The sequence below is a fragment of the Vulpes vulpes genome, chromosome 14 (genome assembly GCF_048418805.1).
Source record: "Vulpes vulpes isolate BD-2025 chromosome 14, VulVul3, whole genome shotgun sequence".
Taxonomy (NCBI): Eukaryota; Metazoa; Chordata; class Mammalia; order Carnivora; family Canidae; genus Vulpes; species Vulpes vulpes.
This window is the reverse complement of record NC_132793.1, coordinates 988,911-1,005,061: the sequence shown is the minus strand read 5'-3', so window position 1 is coordinate 1,005,061 and position 16,151 is coordinate 988,911. Positions and strand designations below refer to the sequence as shown.

At 47.6% G+C, this 16,151-nt stretch overlaps 1 protein-coding gene across 2 annotated transcripts in view; it reads right to left on the bottom strand.

The window, feature by feature from the left end:
* Positions 1-16,151, bottom strand: part of DIDO1 (death inducer-obliterator 1) — a 48,747-nt gene that overhangs the window by 24,152 nt on the left and 8,444 nt on the right. For both annotated transcript variants that reach the window (XM_072735398.1, XM_072735399.1), the window contains exons 2-7: positions 8,307-8,460; positions 7,677-7,793; positions 5,977-6,814; positions 4,974-5,295; positions 2,755-2,967; positions 1,576-1,786 (exon numbers count right to left, since the gene is read on the bottom strand). In XM_072735398.1, the coding sequence (XP_072591499.1) occupies positions 1,576-1,786; positions 2,755-2,967; positions 4,974-5,295; positions 5,977-6,814; positions 7,677-7,719 (1,627 nt within the window). In that variant the 5' untranslated portion in view covers positions 7,720-7,793; positions 8,307-8,460. The remainder of the gene's footprint in view (positions 1-1,575; positions 1,787-2,754; positions 2,968-4,973; positions 5,296-5,976; positions 6,815-7,676; positions 7,794-8,306; positions 8,461-16,151) is intronic.

Here is a 16,151-nt window from a genome sequence, read left to right as displayed (position 1 = left end):
AGGGATGGGAGCTGTACTGAAGCCAGCCACCCAGGGCTTCTGGGCTTCCTGACCCCGCTTCCTTTTATTGTTATGTGCCTATGACCAACTCAGAACTCCGGAGCACCATATTCCAAAGCGACTGCTCCCTGAGTGTTCACTGGTCCATGATGCTTACTTCCAGGTATGTGCATGACCTCCGTAAACGTGCTACTTCGTTTAAGATTTGAAATATGTTGTTAGCATGGAATTACCTCAAACCACCTAAGGTGTATCAGGGACTTATTTTAATACAGCAATCAATTAACCTGTGATTGAGCAGCTCACCCCTAACCTCCCCCACCCCTACCCACCTAGAACTGCCTTGCAATTTACTTAAGACTCCATTCCACAAGCCTCGGGACACTTACATTCTCAAAGTGAGCAGCTACACACTTTCCCAACCCCATCAGCTGTAGCATGGACCCGTGGGAGCATCCAGCTGCAGGAATAAGCAGCACACACTTATAGTCTGGGAATTTAAAACTACTTAATTTTTTGGTACTTTCGTAAAAGGTACAAACAACATAAAACACATATAAATTAAAACTGAATGAAAATAGGGATGCCTGGGCGCTGAGGCTCAACGGCTGAACGTCTGCCTCTGGCTCAGGTCGTGATCCCGCATGGGCTCGCTCCCGGGAGCCTGCTTCTCCCTCTGCCTCTCTCACGAATAAATATTAAAAGAAAAGAAAAGAAAATCTTAATAATAGAGTAGGATGTGCCCTATGGATCAATTTAAATTTTCAAAACTTAATTTAGGAGTGCTTGGCTGAGAAGCCAGAATGGAGAGAAAAGACCAGGGCCTCATGCAGCTATCGGAACCATCAGGGGTGGAGGTGGGGATGGTCTGATCCGACAGTACAGGCCTCCAGGAGAGAGAGTCAGGTCCTGGGTGCTGCTGGCACTCTCCCTTCAGTTGAGGGCACTGCTCCAAGGGCCAGAAGGTCACACTCACTTACCTTGGAGCATATGCAGCAGTGGTAAACAGCTTTTGGCACTTGAATGTGTGTGTGTGTGTGTGTGTGTGTGTGTGTGTAGTATTTGCGTCACACACGAAAAAAATTCCTGTTGGATCAAAAATAATTTAACTCCTGAAAATCACACTTGAGTATCAGGTGCAACAGTACCTGCAGAAGTGGATTCCCACGAGAGGAAGGTGAGCCCTCCCAGTGCAGAGAATAGACAAGGTGGACAGACTCCTAAGCCAGCAGGGCTGAGACAGGCCAGAGTCTGGGTGCCAGGAGCACACCTACCCAGCACAACCTCGCCGAAGACCAGAGATACTTACCGGAGCCCGACAGTGAAAATTAAAGAGATTAAACACATTAGGTGCCAGGTGAGACATTTAGCAATGAGGTTTGTACAGCGTTTTGAGGTGTGTATGGACAGGAAGGGCCGACAGACTGAGGAGGTTCACAGGGCTCGGGCATCTGCTTCCGTCTTTACAGCTGCAGCACTAACCATGGCTAAAGCTCCTGGTCCTGGACAGGCCCATGTGACAGCTGTCCAGAAAGACCAAGAGGGTTCCAGACACTACCCCTAGGTGATACATACATTTATACAACAGTGGTGGCCAGAGGGCAGCAGTCTGTTCTGGCTTTACTGCATTGTAATTGTGGTCGCTCGCCCAGGACGGCGTGCCTTCACTGGTTGCTTCCTTCGCGAGGACCTCGCTCCTCGTTGGGGCCATCGTCGCCCTCTTCACGGTGTTTTCTTTCTTGTCTGGAGCTGGTCTTTTGTGCAGAGAAGAGATTCTAATGCCTGCCTGGATAACCAGCAAAACCCTAATCATTAAGGAGGTCAGAGAGGAGCCTTTGCTCATCCTGTTTTGCAACAAAGGTCATGATATGCTCTACAGTTGGGGTCTTTCGAAGCCCCTCACCACCCTCACCGGGGGCTCTGCATCTGCTGAGCAGCAGGGCTGGGCTACACTAGCACATCTGAGTAATCTGAAGGTCCCCATGGAGGGACAGACACAAACGAGGACCTGGGTGACAGTGTACTGGGTGAACGCTGTGGACACTGGGAGACCAGAGGAAAGCGGTGTCCCACCTCCTCTGCCAGGTGCCTGGCATGGTCACCATGGTACTCTGCACAGCAGCAAGCACTGCTCTGGGGTTCCCCAAACTCACAATCACCGGTCTGAAAAACTATACCACCTAAAGGCCAAACAAGTGTTGAAAAACATTGAGAGAATTCCCCCAAAGGCACTACTTATGCCTTGTTCATCACAGATATAATGAGGGCCACAATACACCATGCTGACCTGAGCCACTCCTGGCGAGGGCTTCGAGGGTCCAGCAAGGGCCTGTGATTCCTAAGCACCCAGGACTCTTCTCGAATCACACACAGCACAGGAGAGAGACAATTCCGAGAGCTAGGTCTTGAAACAAGACACACCCACTTCCCACCTCCAACTGCTGGAGTCTAAATGCCACAGAGATTCCGACAAACCCCAGCTCTTCTCCCAAGACTGTCAGGTCCCGGATGGAAGGCTCAGTTCCCTCCTGCACCTGCATCACTGCGGCCATTGCTAATGACTCCCTCTGCGAGAGGGAGAATATATGCTTGTGTGTAACAGGGAAATCGTGAAGGCTGGAGGATGAGTCAGCTGATCCCACTGGTACTCCGCCTGTGCCTGATGTCCCCCACGCATCACAAACCCATCAACTGTGCCTGCCTGCAACACGCAGACACTTAACCATTTCAAATGGGTGGTCTCGATCAACTTACCTGAACACTACATTTCGGAAGAATGAGCTTTTCTGGCTTCGTCTTGGTCTTTTCTTTAGGTTTTGGTTTTTGTTCTTTACCTGAACTTAGAAATTTCATAGTAGCCGCAGCATGTTTTAGAATACAGTCATTGCTGCAGTAAACTGAGTCAGGCTGCGCCACGTGAGAGCACCCAGGGCCAATACATTTTGAGGCACCAGGAGCCTCCACAACCTGCAGAACAAAACATGTGGCTTCAAACAACGTACTTACCAATTTTAGCAGTTAGAGCACTTTGTAAAATTTCTATTTGTAGTGCTGAGCTTGCTAATTTTACGAGATGCTAACAGCATTTTTAATACACAAAGTATTATCTTTGTTTCTTGAAAAGTGCCCGACTCGATCCAACCTAAGGCAGGGCACCCACAGTAACTACACTTCACACCACCTGTGGCAGGCAGAACTGGATGGGGGCCCTAGGACTCTGCCCTGACACACATGCTCTGGGGCCTTTCCAACAAAATGGGGTTTCACACCCATTAATAAGGTTCCATTGAAGGGCAAATTGGAGTTCTGCAGATGTAACTAAGGTTCCAAATGAGACGATTCTGAGCAATCGAAAGGGTCTGGCTTCATCCAGAGAAAATGTCACAAGAGGGGCTGGGCCTTGTAGTAGAGAGAAGACTCCACTGCTGGTTTTGAAGAAGCAAGTGGCTCCTGTGAGGGGCCTCCATGAGGGTGAGGCTGCCAGATGGAATCCAGGAACACCCATTCAATGTGAATCTCAAACAGTGAGTGACTTTTAGCACTGCTGAGCCACAGACGTGGCACAGGGCACATTCACACACAAAAGCCACTGGAACCTTTCAGAGGTGGGTCCCTCCCCAACTGAGCCTCTGATGAGACCCCAGCCTACACTGGCAGAGGGGTCCCGTCTCTTAAGACCCCTGCAAAGGCCTGGCTAAGCCAGGCCCAGGCTTCTGACCATGGCAGCTGAGCTTAAATGCCTGCTGTATGAAGCTGCTAAAACTTGGTCACTTGTTATGCAGCCAGAGGGATCTAACAAGACCTAACCCTACTGCTTCTGTTAACAATTGCTAAAGTATTTTTTTTTTGATGGTCCCAAGACTAAAACACACATGAACGTGTCCCTCAAATGTACTTGAGCCAAATCTTACCTCTTCAATTAGATTTTCTGAGACTATTTTTTTTTTACATAGAATCCAAGCTTGACCAAGAATAGAATCTAAGCTTATCTACCCTCAAACATGAAAAACAAAAATGTGAAATTAAAGTAACTCTTCCCACTAATTTATGTCTCCGTGAATCTTTAATAACCAAATGTGACACAGTTAATACCATTACTATTTATCATACAGTACGTCCTGACCTCTCCAGGCTGGCTATGTTTAGATGGTCCAGACCTCACAGCACATCCACCTTGAGGCTTCCAGAGCCCTCAAGCCTTCTGTATACCTAACACCTGCTGAAGGACAGGCCTCCAATTCAAGGTTATCTAGGGCCTCAGGAAGGGCTAGGGGAACATGCTTACAAGAGCCTGTAGCAGTGTCCCTCAGCATCAGAAGCTAATGACACACCAGAGATGTGACAAAGAACCACGGCCTCAAAGGGGACTAACACCCAGCTGGTGGGAGCACCAGAGTGCCTGAGGCTGTTCCAGAGGGTGATGCCAGCAGCCGCCATGCGAGGTGCCTCGGACACCAGGGATGAAGTGGTCTCACTGCCAACCCCTCTCACCAGCATGGCTCTTGGTTTTTCACAGTGAGGCAGGTACAAGACTACCAGCCCTCTCAGAATGGTGAGGTCAGGTGAAATAGGTGCATGTTTACTTCAGGCACTCAAAATAATTTTGTTGATACGTGTATGTGAAAACTGAGATTCCAAAAAGAATATTTAAGGAAAAACTAACTTTAAAAGATGAGTTCATTTTAGGAAAATATTAGCTTGATACTAACAGTCTATGTGGCTGCTAAGATTTAAATAAAGAAAGGTCCCTTGTGGTGTCCCAAGGAGCACAGAACACAGGAGGCCCACGAAACCACATGCAGAGGATCACCTGCACCCAGAGCCCAGCCTGCAGCAAACATAATGCCACCTGCAGCAAAAAACTTAAACTGTTCCAAAAAAAGGAAACTCTTCAAGTCTTGACTTTTCTGTTGATGGGAGTCTGAGACCTACAAGGTCACCCTCTATCAGTGACCTCTCAGACAAGTACTTACAGGCTGGAATATCTTGAGCTTTTTCTTGCCACTTGGGTTTGCAGCCTTCTCAATTCTACCCTTTATTCCTTGGTCTTCGCTAGACTTCTGCTCTACTGTTCCTATACTTGTGCAGTCTGTGCCATCTGTGTCTGCCGGCCCGCACTTGGCCTCCTGCTGCTCTGTGCTTTCTGAGTTCGTCTCGTCCTGCACCTGCAGAATGGTGCAGTTTGGGCAGATGTAATCTTCGCCATTCCTTTCCAGGAGTCTTCCCCGGGCCTCAGAGATGCCCACACAATCGCCGTGAAACCATTCTTCACATCGGTCACAACAAATCATAAACCTAAAATGGTAAAAATACTGGCATTAGGAATGAAAATACAATAAACACTCGATTTTAGGCGTATTAAAAAGCTGTATTGATCTTAACACCCTATTATGAAATAAAGCAAAACAGAGAAAGAGAACAGATAAGGAATATCCATATGCCCTTCTCTTGACTTTATCAGCAAACAATTATGTGTCCGGTTTTTTTTGAGAAGCATTTGGAGTGAGCTGCAGGCTTCACGGCATTCTAGCCTAGAGATCTGCACACCTCCAGCCCACTGAACACCCCAGGTGGTAGCTCCCCAATACCACCCAGCATCCAGTCAGACAGGCTCTAGGTGCAGTCCAATCACAGCCTGCCCACACGTGCTCCTGTCGGCTTAGGGTGGTGCTGTGCAAGAGACACTCAGGACAACAGGAGAGCCCTAGCCTGTGCTGCCTCCTGGCCACCCCCCCCCCCCCCCCCACTGCTGCAGTGGGAAGCCCCGTGTGGCTACAGGAAGTCCCTACTCTTCTGTGACTTTTTTTTAATCAACACCTCATTCATCCTTTCCAAGTGAACAAGTTACTCATGCAGCCCAGCTCTGGAATGCATTTCCTCAAAATGGACAAAAATCTCCCTCACTGTCCTCATGCCGCGGATATCTCTGGAAGCTGGGGACCATCAGCACCACCCCACCCCCATTCTGTGGCCTACCTATTGTTATGCGGCTGGCGACATATGCAGTATAGAGCATTGGGCTCATAGGCCTCACACTCAGGCTTCTGCCTGCCTACATCCCCGGGGTCTCCGCCTTCAATTCCCTGAGCAGCCTTCCCTTCCAGCTCCCTGTCTCCGCCATCTTTCTCAGCCTGGGACACCGTGCCCTGCTCAGCCTTGGGCTCCTGCTTGCAGGGCAGCACGCTCTCTGTGGCGTCACCCGCCTCCACATCCACAGTCTGCGTGGGATCCTGCTCCCGGCGCTTCTTCCTCAGGCGGCTCTGGAGGCTCTTGGGTCTGTCGGCCGCCTCTTGTTCCCGCTGTCTTCGCAGGCGGTTCTGAAGTTCTTTCAAAGTCAACCCATCACTGTCACTGTCAGAGGTGTCATCCTCGTCCTCACCTCCTTTGGCCTTTACAGAGACAGCTGGTTGATCTTTATCACCCGTGGGGCCAGACGTGGGCCCGCCCTTCCCCTCAGAAGTGCTCTCCACACTCCCTTCAGATGCTGTCTCCACATCTGTGACGGGACAAGATGCTGGTTCACTGGAATCCTCAAGGGAGACAGCTGCATTCTTCCTTCCTCTCCGTCGGACTGTTGTAAGAAATTCTTCCACTCGCTCAGTCCGCTTTGGCTGCCTCCCACTGCGTCGCAAGGACAGACTCTGTTGCTGCTGCTGGGGCTGCTGCTCCAGAGAGTCTAATTCAGCATCCCCAGCGCCCTCTCGCTTGGCAATGGTGGTTCTTCGAAAGCCCCAAGTTTTCCTGAATTCTTTGCTGGTGGGTTTGATGGCCTTGGGTACTTCGTCATTGCTTGGGTCACCTTTCTCATCCATATCTAATGGTGAAACGGAACCAAACCACAAGCAATGTTAATGAGGCGACCTTTTTTTTTGCCAATATAACAAATTTCTGAGCTCCAAGTACACACAGCTTTTAATTCACACAAAGGAGGGAGCACAGACACTGATGAAACAATTTTCTACCTAGATAAAGTGAAGGTATCCATTCAAACGAGTTATCTTGATCAAGGGTCCTAAAAGGTAGTATGGGAGAAGATCTGAGGAGACTCTGGACTGAAGTCTCAACAGACACATCTAACATTCAGTACACAACTGCCGCTAGCAACTCAAACCCATCCCTCCAGCACTAGCTGCTCAGTACAGGGTTCCACCACACAAGCAGCGGGGAAGCCTTCCAACAATGAATAGCACAAGCAGTGCAAGGGAGTGAGCAGAGCTGGTGAGCTCAGCAACCCTTGTGCTCGTTCCCACCACCCTGGGCACAGCAGATGGATGAACTGCCAGGCTGTCTTGAGGCCTAGTGTGCAACAGGACTGGACTCTGGAGCCCTGAGCTGCTATGTAAGAGGTCCAACCATCCTGCTAGAGAGAAGGGTACCCCGCCCCCCCCCAGCCCTGCTGTGAGGCAAGGGCTGAGTAGCCCCCATGGACATCTTGTGGGGATAAGGGCCACCCTGCTAAGCCTTGCCCAGGTAAGCCCTGCCCAGATCCCTGAGCCCCCACTCCGGGGGTAGCTGTTATGCAGTAAGAGGTAAGTTGGCTACTTTTGAAAATAATGACAGGGAGCTGTTAAGTGTACTTATTTTTTCTCACTTTCTGATAGACTATTAAAGTATCATGCTTATGATGAACTCAGTTCCTGTTTCAAATGAGAAAATCTGAAAAAGATCATATATACCTTGAAAATTTTTTCCAAACTTCAATCCAGGCTTCAATCGCATTGAAACGCTAATGCTGACTCAGCCTTTATGCCATTTTCCATCACAGGGGAAGGACTGTGATAGGATATGAAAACCTTCAAGATATAAAATACAAAACCACATGCAAACAGATTTGTTTCTTTACTTTCCACGAAGTTCTGTTCCTTCCCACTTTCCTGCTAGCTCTACAGAACCGTCACCCTAGAACATGGCCAGCTCGCTCCTGGGCCACACAGAAGCTTATGAGAGCAATTGTGGTATCAGCATGTGTGCCACCAAGGACCATACCACATTTCTGGTCACCTGAAGCTTTCTGCAGGAAGAACTCTCCTGAACAAAACACACTTATTACCAAAGGGAGTATATGATGCCGGGTACTTGTACCAATAAAATGCCAACGGAAAAATAAAACAGTGTCCTGAGTCAAATTCTCAGCACGTGGCTGAACATTTGTCTAAACATCTTATGGCTAAAGTTTAGAGTATTTCAAATAAATATGAATGTTACACTGGTTCTTCATATAAAATGCCACTTCACAAACAGGAACACATTTTCAAACCTATTAAGTGAAAACTGTGCTGCTGATGTTAGCACTGGTGCTGCATTACCTGCCCAAACACCAAAAGCTCGGTTGGGCAACTTTTCCGGAGGTCCAAACACCTGACAGATAAGATCGCTTGGTCCACGAACACAGCTGTTGTCCGTCACTGCTCACAGGTAACAACAAAGATCATCTCAAGACCGTTCCTGTAGAGTAAGCTCCTAAGGAAAAAAAAAGGGGGGGAAATCATTTATAGATATAACTGTAACTAAAACCACATTAAAAAAAAAGCCTCAAACTTTCCAAGTAATTTTTTGAGTATATGTTATCACATGACCCACTCAGGGAGTCAAAAAAAAAAAAAAAAGAAAAGAAAAAAAGAGAGAGAGAAGAAAAGGAGAGAACATTGTCCCCTTCCCTAAGGGCTTGTGCAGAAGGCAAGGCACTGGACCGCACTCTACCAGAAGGCAGCTAGGCCCGGCCACTGCGCAGCAGCGGGGAGAAAGCTGTTGCTAACCATGCAGAGGCCTCAGCAGTACCCTGGTTTCCAAACCAGTCACTGGTTATCTATCAGCTGCTTTTCAATTAGGACCCTACTTCTGATAAGGGCCCAGCTTGATAAAACCAAACACAGAGAGAAACACAAATAAAACATGAAAAGACTGAACAAAATCCACGAACAGAAGTATTTAAAAATTCTTAATACTGGAGACACACCATCATTTTAAAGCTCAAGAAAGACTAGACTAATAATTACTTAACGTCGATGTGCTACATCTCATCTACATGAATTTAAAGAACAGTTCTCCTAGATTATTCTCTTGCAGAACGCCATTCCTACTTGAAACACACACCAAACAAGCCTCTGTTCCAGTTTAAGTCCTCATCGTGAATCTTTTCACACATTTCACACTCCAGTCACCAGTGCCCCCTCCCAAGACGAGCTCTGAACCTCCACTGCCCCACAGCTCACCTGCCTGCCCAGTGGGGACTACTTTGTAGGGTCTCCTTAGCGACCCCAGAACAAATACAACATTATGATGATTCTCCTCTTAAAGAGACAGCGCCCACTCCACTCTGATTAGCAATCCACCATCACAGCCACCAAATCTCTCACATATGGCAAACGCATCTCAAATTGAGGCCTGGACAGTTCAGACACCTTTACTTCTCAAAAGAAACTAGAAATAAACTTTACTTTTAATATTTTGCAACACCGAGCATTTATAAAGGCAAAGAAATTAAAATGTACTTAAGGAATGCAAATTTAAATACACTTTAATCTGAAAAAGAAACATGTTTCTGGATTTGAGTTCTGAATAATCAATTAAAAAAGGAAAATAGGGATCCCTGGGTGGCTCAGCGGTTTAACAATTGCCTTCAGCCCAGGGTGTGATCCTGGAGTCCCGGATCGAGTCCCACATCAGGCTCCCTGCATGGGGCCTGCTTCTCCCTCTGTCTGTGTCTCTGCCTCTCTCTCTTTCTCATGAATAAATAAATAAAATCTTAAAAAATAAAAATAAAAAATAAAAAAGGAAAATATAGTTATTTCTGTGAATGGGATGACATGCAGTACATTCAAAATACAACCAATCATTTTAGATAACGGATTCATTTACCTTGTCTTTTTCTTTGCAAAAATGATGTTTTGATAATTTCAACACAGAAATTCTAATAAAAATTTCGGCACATGAAACAAAAGTGTGTATATCAAGACAAAAGAACAAAAAAAATCATGTCTAATCCCTAACACCACTTGAATGTAGTATGTGGTTCTACACCACACAGTGCACGGCAGGAAGGATACAGCCAAACCTGTAATCATATCATGTATGTAATAAGCACTTTCCCCAGGAAGGCAGAGGAAGGTGGGCATCCCTGAAACTGGGAAAATGAGAACAATCTACAAGCGATGAATGCACTGAAATAACGTAAATTTATCTTTCTTCATTTCTAAGTGCAGTATTTCTTCTCAGCCGCAAAGTGCTCCATTTCCCACTAACCAGAAGTTGCACGAACACTGTGGAAGTTCACATGTGAAGATGCACCGCACAAACCAGAGCCTCCCAACTGCTCTGCTCACGGCATGAACAAATGGCCACGGAGCAATTTAGGAACAGGCAGCTAGTTCTTCAAACACTCTGCTCTCGGGGGCCCCTTTACAGTCTTAGAAACAGAGGGCTCCAAAAGGCTTCTGTTTATGTGGAATATATCAATATTTCCAAAATTAAATTTGAGAACATCTTCAGGTAATTGTGGATGCTCTTTGACCTCATGATGAAATTTGACAAGGACTAGTTTCCTAAGGACAGCTGCACCGTGGAGCCCGAGACCTCTGAAACCATGCTTTCCTACAGGGAAGTCACGGATCTGTCAGGCACACACTCGGAACCCATCACTGTACCCGCGTTATGTTGGTCACGTGGAAAACCCTGCTTTACTGACTTACGCAGACTCCACGTGTCAGCACACTTCATCACAACACAGAAGACACACAGTTGTTTTGTTTTGTTTTTGTTTTTGTTTTTGTTTTTGACACACAGTTGTTAATGCAGCACCCACCTCCTGAAGTCTAATTCCTGGTAAGCCATCAAGCTCGTGATGGCAGATACAAGCTCTACAAAATCGTAATTCTTACTTAAAAGCTCAAATTTTATCATTAGCAACAAATATCGTCAGTTGCTTTCCTTGGGACTCACGTGCATTCCTCTCTGAGAAAATGCCTGCCAGATACTGGGTCTGAAAACTGGAACCTTGGGGCACCCGGGTGGCTCAGCGGTTTAGCGCTGCCTTCAGCCCAGGGCGTGATCCTGGAGACCCGGGATGGAGTCTCACATCGGGCTCCCCGAGGGGAGCCTGCGTCTCCCTCTCCCTGTGTCTCTGCTTCTGTGTCTCTCATGAATGAATAGATAAAATCTTAAAAAAAAAAAAAAAAAAAAAAAAAGAAAGAAAGAAAACTGGAGCCCGTCCATTCTTTACTGCATGACGGGGGGGGGGGGGGGGGGGGGGGGGGGGGGCGGTGTCCATGAAAGGGTGGCCAGTCTGCCACAGGGCTCCCCCTGGCAAGCCACCCTGCTTTGGGGTACAGAAGTGCTTTAGAGGTACTTGCCATTTCATTACAGGGAATTTAAAGGGATGGGGCGGGACCCTGGAGTGGTGAGGTTCACCTGAATGAACAGGCTCTGCTGCCTCTTCAAGGACATTCTTAGGGGTGGAGGGTGGAAACAGCACATCTTAGGTGACCTACTGATGCTCAGCAGCAGACTGCACACCGTACTGTGATATGCCACTGTCCAGACTGGCTTCTGTATGCCAGTGCAGATGTCCATTCAGTGAGAAGGCTGACGGTGCCACTGTCACCATGCAGAGCTGTGATACCCCCAGGAATCCAGGAAACACACTGTGAGAACTTCATTACACTATTAGTTAAGTACACCTTGGATATGTGCAAAGCAACAATACTTTGGAACTCTGCACTTTGGACTCAAAGGGGCCAAGCATTCCTTCCACAGAATTCTGAAACCACTAAATTCTCCCTTTGGATTCTCCAACTTCAAAATGTTAAGCTGCCAGATGTGGTTTCTTAAAAACAGAACCCAAAATACCCTCCCAAAATGTAATACATTACTTAAAAATCAAAACTCAAAACCAGCAGTCCGTATCAGTGATGCAGGACTGTAGACCGTTATAAATCTGAGGGTGCAGCTTCCAGGACACATGCACACGGGAGTGATGGCAAGGCACCCGCTGAAAGACCTCTGCTTCTCTATAAACTTCAGAGCAACTTCTCTAAGATGCTAGGCTGCGTGACCACATGAAGCTCCTATTTCCACAGCAAGACAATTAGAACACAGCTAGGGCCCCCAGCAGGGAGCCAAACACTTTTTCCAAACCTCATTACCCCTCCCGCCATTTCCAAAAAGAAAAATTTTAATCTTGAAATAATTTTAACCTGCCACCAGAAATTACACACGTTACAACAAAGCCTCATTATTTCTGATGAAATTCGGACAAACCAAAGTTTTCATTTTGTACTTAGGCACAGTTGTGACCCTGTGCCTCACAACTAATCCTTCCTTGTGGATAAAAGGTTGAGAGGATGGGAAATTCTTCAAACGACTAAAAAAGAAAATTTCCCCCTAACTGAAGACTCTTCTGCAATCCAGTCATTACTAGAACCACCCCCAACGAGCCCCAGCCGCAGTTACAAACGACGCAGCAGCCCCCAAAGCACCCAAGCTGTCCAACTGTTAGCAGCGGCCACGGCCAGCATGGAGATGGTGGCTTCGAGAGCAACTCTGCCTCTCCTCACGGACCCCAAAGGTCTGCAGCAGCAAACACCCCCTCACCCTGTGTTCTGGCCATGGACAGAAGACAGGTTTGGGCCCACAAAGTAAACTAAGAAATCCAATTTTTGTTTATTTGAACATCTACACAGAACCGGACTTGATTAATTCAAAGTTTTGCTTCTACCAAAAAGCACTGTTATTATTAAAATTCTTCTGATCAAGTTAAGGTGTCCCCAACACAGTTAAGTTTCTCAAGAGATCAACAGAAAATCTAAAAACAACCCTGTTTAAAATTTCTTAAATTTTAAGAAAATTGGAAGCTCTGCTTTTACATGTATATGGAGACAAAAAGCAAAAGCTGCTACTTGAAAGCCTCTTGGGGACTGATGCCCCAGCCAGGCCCTGGTGTCAAGCTGGGCCTGCAGCTCAGCACGGGTGAGCAAGGGGCACTGATTTCTCTCTACTCAGTTTCTGTTGCAGAACACAGGCATGACCTTGGTGGGCAACTCTACGTAAGCGTCAAGAGCCCAAACAGCTGCGTTACATCTACCAAAGTGATGGAGAAGGAAATGAGGCTTTCACTGTTCTGTTTCATGCTGCGGAGGGGCTTCGGCCATGGTCTGCATTTTGTGCCCCCAGCTCCCAAAATTCACGTTGAAACCTAGTCCCACGGTGACATTACTAGGAGATGGGGCCTCTGGGAGGTGCTCAGGTCATAAAGTTGGAGCCCTCATGAATGGGATTTATGCCATTAAAAAAAAAGAGCCCCCAGAGAGCTGCCCTGCCCCCTGCAACCCTGAAGACACCTCACTAGGGCCTGACCATACCAGCACCCTGATCGTGTGCCTCCAGAGCTGGAAGAAAGAAATCAGCCCCCCAGTCTGTGATCTTTTGTTAAAGCAGCCCAAGCAAACTGCTCCCTTCGTATTTATGAACAAAAACACAGTCTCAAACACTGCAAGGGACTGTAGGAATCCTACATCGTAGGGGACTGGTACTCCCAAGATAAGGCCACCATCTGGCTCTCAGCGATCCTTTGATTTGTACAGGGTCTTGCACTCATTAAAAGAATCTGCCACATGGGGCAAGCTTGGCTACTCCTAAAAGCCCAAGAATGACCCTGGAATGGGTTCCCAGATGGGAGTGTCCTCCCCTCCTTCCCCAACAGAGAGGGGAAGAGGGAGAGGTCTATGTATGTTTACAGAGGGGATGAGGGCAGCATAAGTCACTTCCCAGGACAGTGTGACATTTCAGTGCCAGTCATCCCTGCTAAGCACTTTGGGAGCTGTTTCCCCTCGAGGTGGGTTTCTAGGTCCTGTAGCTATTAAGAACCCTGGACCTTCCAGGGAGGACCCCCCTGCCTAACTGGCCACCCTATTGTTTTTATATCCACAGTGGTCTGTTTGGGTCCCAATTGTGTATGTGGGTGGCTGGCTGGCACTCCCTTCTGGCACCAAGAGGGGGCATCACTTCAGGACCCTGCACCCTGTTGTGGTTTCCTGGGTTCACAACACAAGACTGGATCATTCCATAGCCAATATAGGCCACTCTCACCCCCATTTTTACTGCAACAGGAATTAAGGATCTAGTGAAAATCCAGGCACAATGAAAGGGCATCCTACAATCCATGCAAAGGGCCACTTACACACTAAGACTGTAGTCAGGCCCATATGGCCTAAGGCCAAAAGAGGTCGTAGGGTCCTCCCACCCAGCCAGCACCCTGGCCACGCAATGGGCCTCTCACTTCCTTTCAGGTGGTCTACTTGGAGGAAGAGGTGTGCACTGGAACACCAAGTCTTTGCAAAAAGCAAACACATGGCTGAGCCAATAGAAAAAACTCAGAGACATTGTCTATCCTCCTAAGAGTAACCCATTACCCCAGGTGTTAAAGCTTACAGAGTCAACTATCTTGTAAAGTTTTCATTTCTTAACAGCAGAGGCATTTCTAATCATAATTAGAGCAGACGTTCTCAATGTATGGCCCACAGGCCTTTCAGGAGGTCCCCAAGTCAAATTATCTGCACAAACACAAAAGACAGCGTATGCCTCTCTCGCTGGCCACTCATAGTAGTACACCGTAGAGCTTTCCAGAAGCTAAGTGACAGCAATGTTACCATAGTCTGTGTGCAGATGTGAGAATTCAGATGTTGTCAGTTAAGCCAGAAGTCAGAGATTTATTAAAAATAATAAAACAATGCTACCTCTATCACTGCTTTTGTCTTAGAAGACAGTTTCTACACCACGTTATTCATGTTAACATGCATGGTTTTATTACTTAAAAATGAACAAATAAATTGAGATACCTCCACTTTCATGCCAAGCACCGTAAACAAGAAGACAGAATGACATCAACAAAAGCTCTGCAATGCTCCCAGTAACCGCAGGTGACCAAGAGGCTCTTGAGTGCCCAGGTAACTTTACAGGATAGGGCAAAAGCAGTGCTGCTCCCCCCCCCCCCCCCCCCCCCGCCCGCCGGAAGATCAAGCGGCGGCAGTGCTGCTGTAGTGCCAGACAGACTCCTCCACACCTTGCCCCTGCCCTTCCTCAACCACAGTTTCAAGCAACTACAGAGAAGATGCTTATTTCCAATTACGAAACGGTAGGCTCACACAGTGACTACCACCTGAACTCAAAGACAACGTGGTCTGGAGAAGATAGAGAGGCCCTGTCTCCCAAGCACCTGCTTCATGAGTGGTGCTGTCAGGACCACAAGTCACAGTATTTCACCTGACAGTGAAGCCTACACATGTGAGGAGGGCGGAGGAAGGCTCTCTTACTACTAAGGACCCCCATGCTGTGGAAAGACTGTATAAACCACAATCTGACAAACCCAGAGTCCACAACTAGTGTCCAATAGCCCTGTTGTCTCCACGGGGTGCTGGGGTATCTGGCTGGGAGTCCCAGTCCTGCCCACGGCAGCCCCCAGGTATAAGTGGGGTAGTTTGGCTAAGCAGATTGAGGTTGGGAGGCTCAAGGGGCAGCACAGCAGTTGATGACAAGAACACAGGCTTTCCATCAGGATGTTCCTGGCTTCAACCCCAGCTGCAAACCTAACAGGCAGACAGGCTGAACAAGTGTGCTTCCTCACGGGCTGTGGACAACTGTGAGCTCCCAGCTTCCTAAAAGGCTATGTGAGACTACACCGTGTCAAGTGTCAGCGCTCACACACAGCAAGCATGCAGTAAGCGATCAATGTCATCTGTTAAAATGACAATGTCCGTGTTGGTGTGCATTTGGGGAAACAGGCCTTCTTAAGAGAGTAATATTTGGCAAATATTTACCAAGATCCCCTTATGCACTTGGCACGGGGCCAGAGCAGGTGCATTTGTAAGGGTGCTCCCAGCCAGACTTTAAAAAAAAAAAAACAAAAACAAAGGGACACAAACCAATGTCCATCATCCAGACACTGGTTTGAGGAGGTGGAGGGGGAATTAAGGATATCCACAAAATGGAATTCTTTAAGACTGCAATTAAAGGATGAACCACAGAGCCACTGCCACGGAAGCAGTCCTACACATGAGTGAAGAGCACAGGTCACAAGTCAGCCCTGCACAGGGACCACACTCCCTAAATACGTCCTGCCACACACACACACACACCCATGTTCACGAACAGGGGAGGAG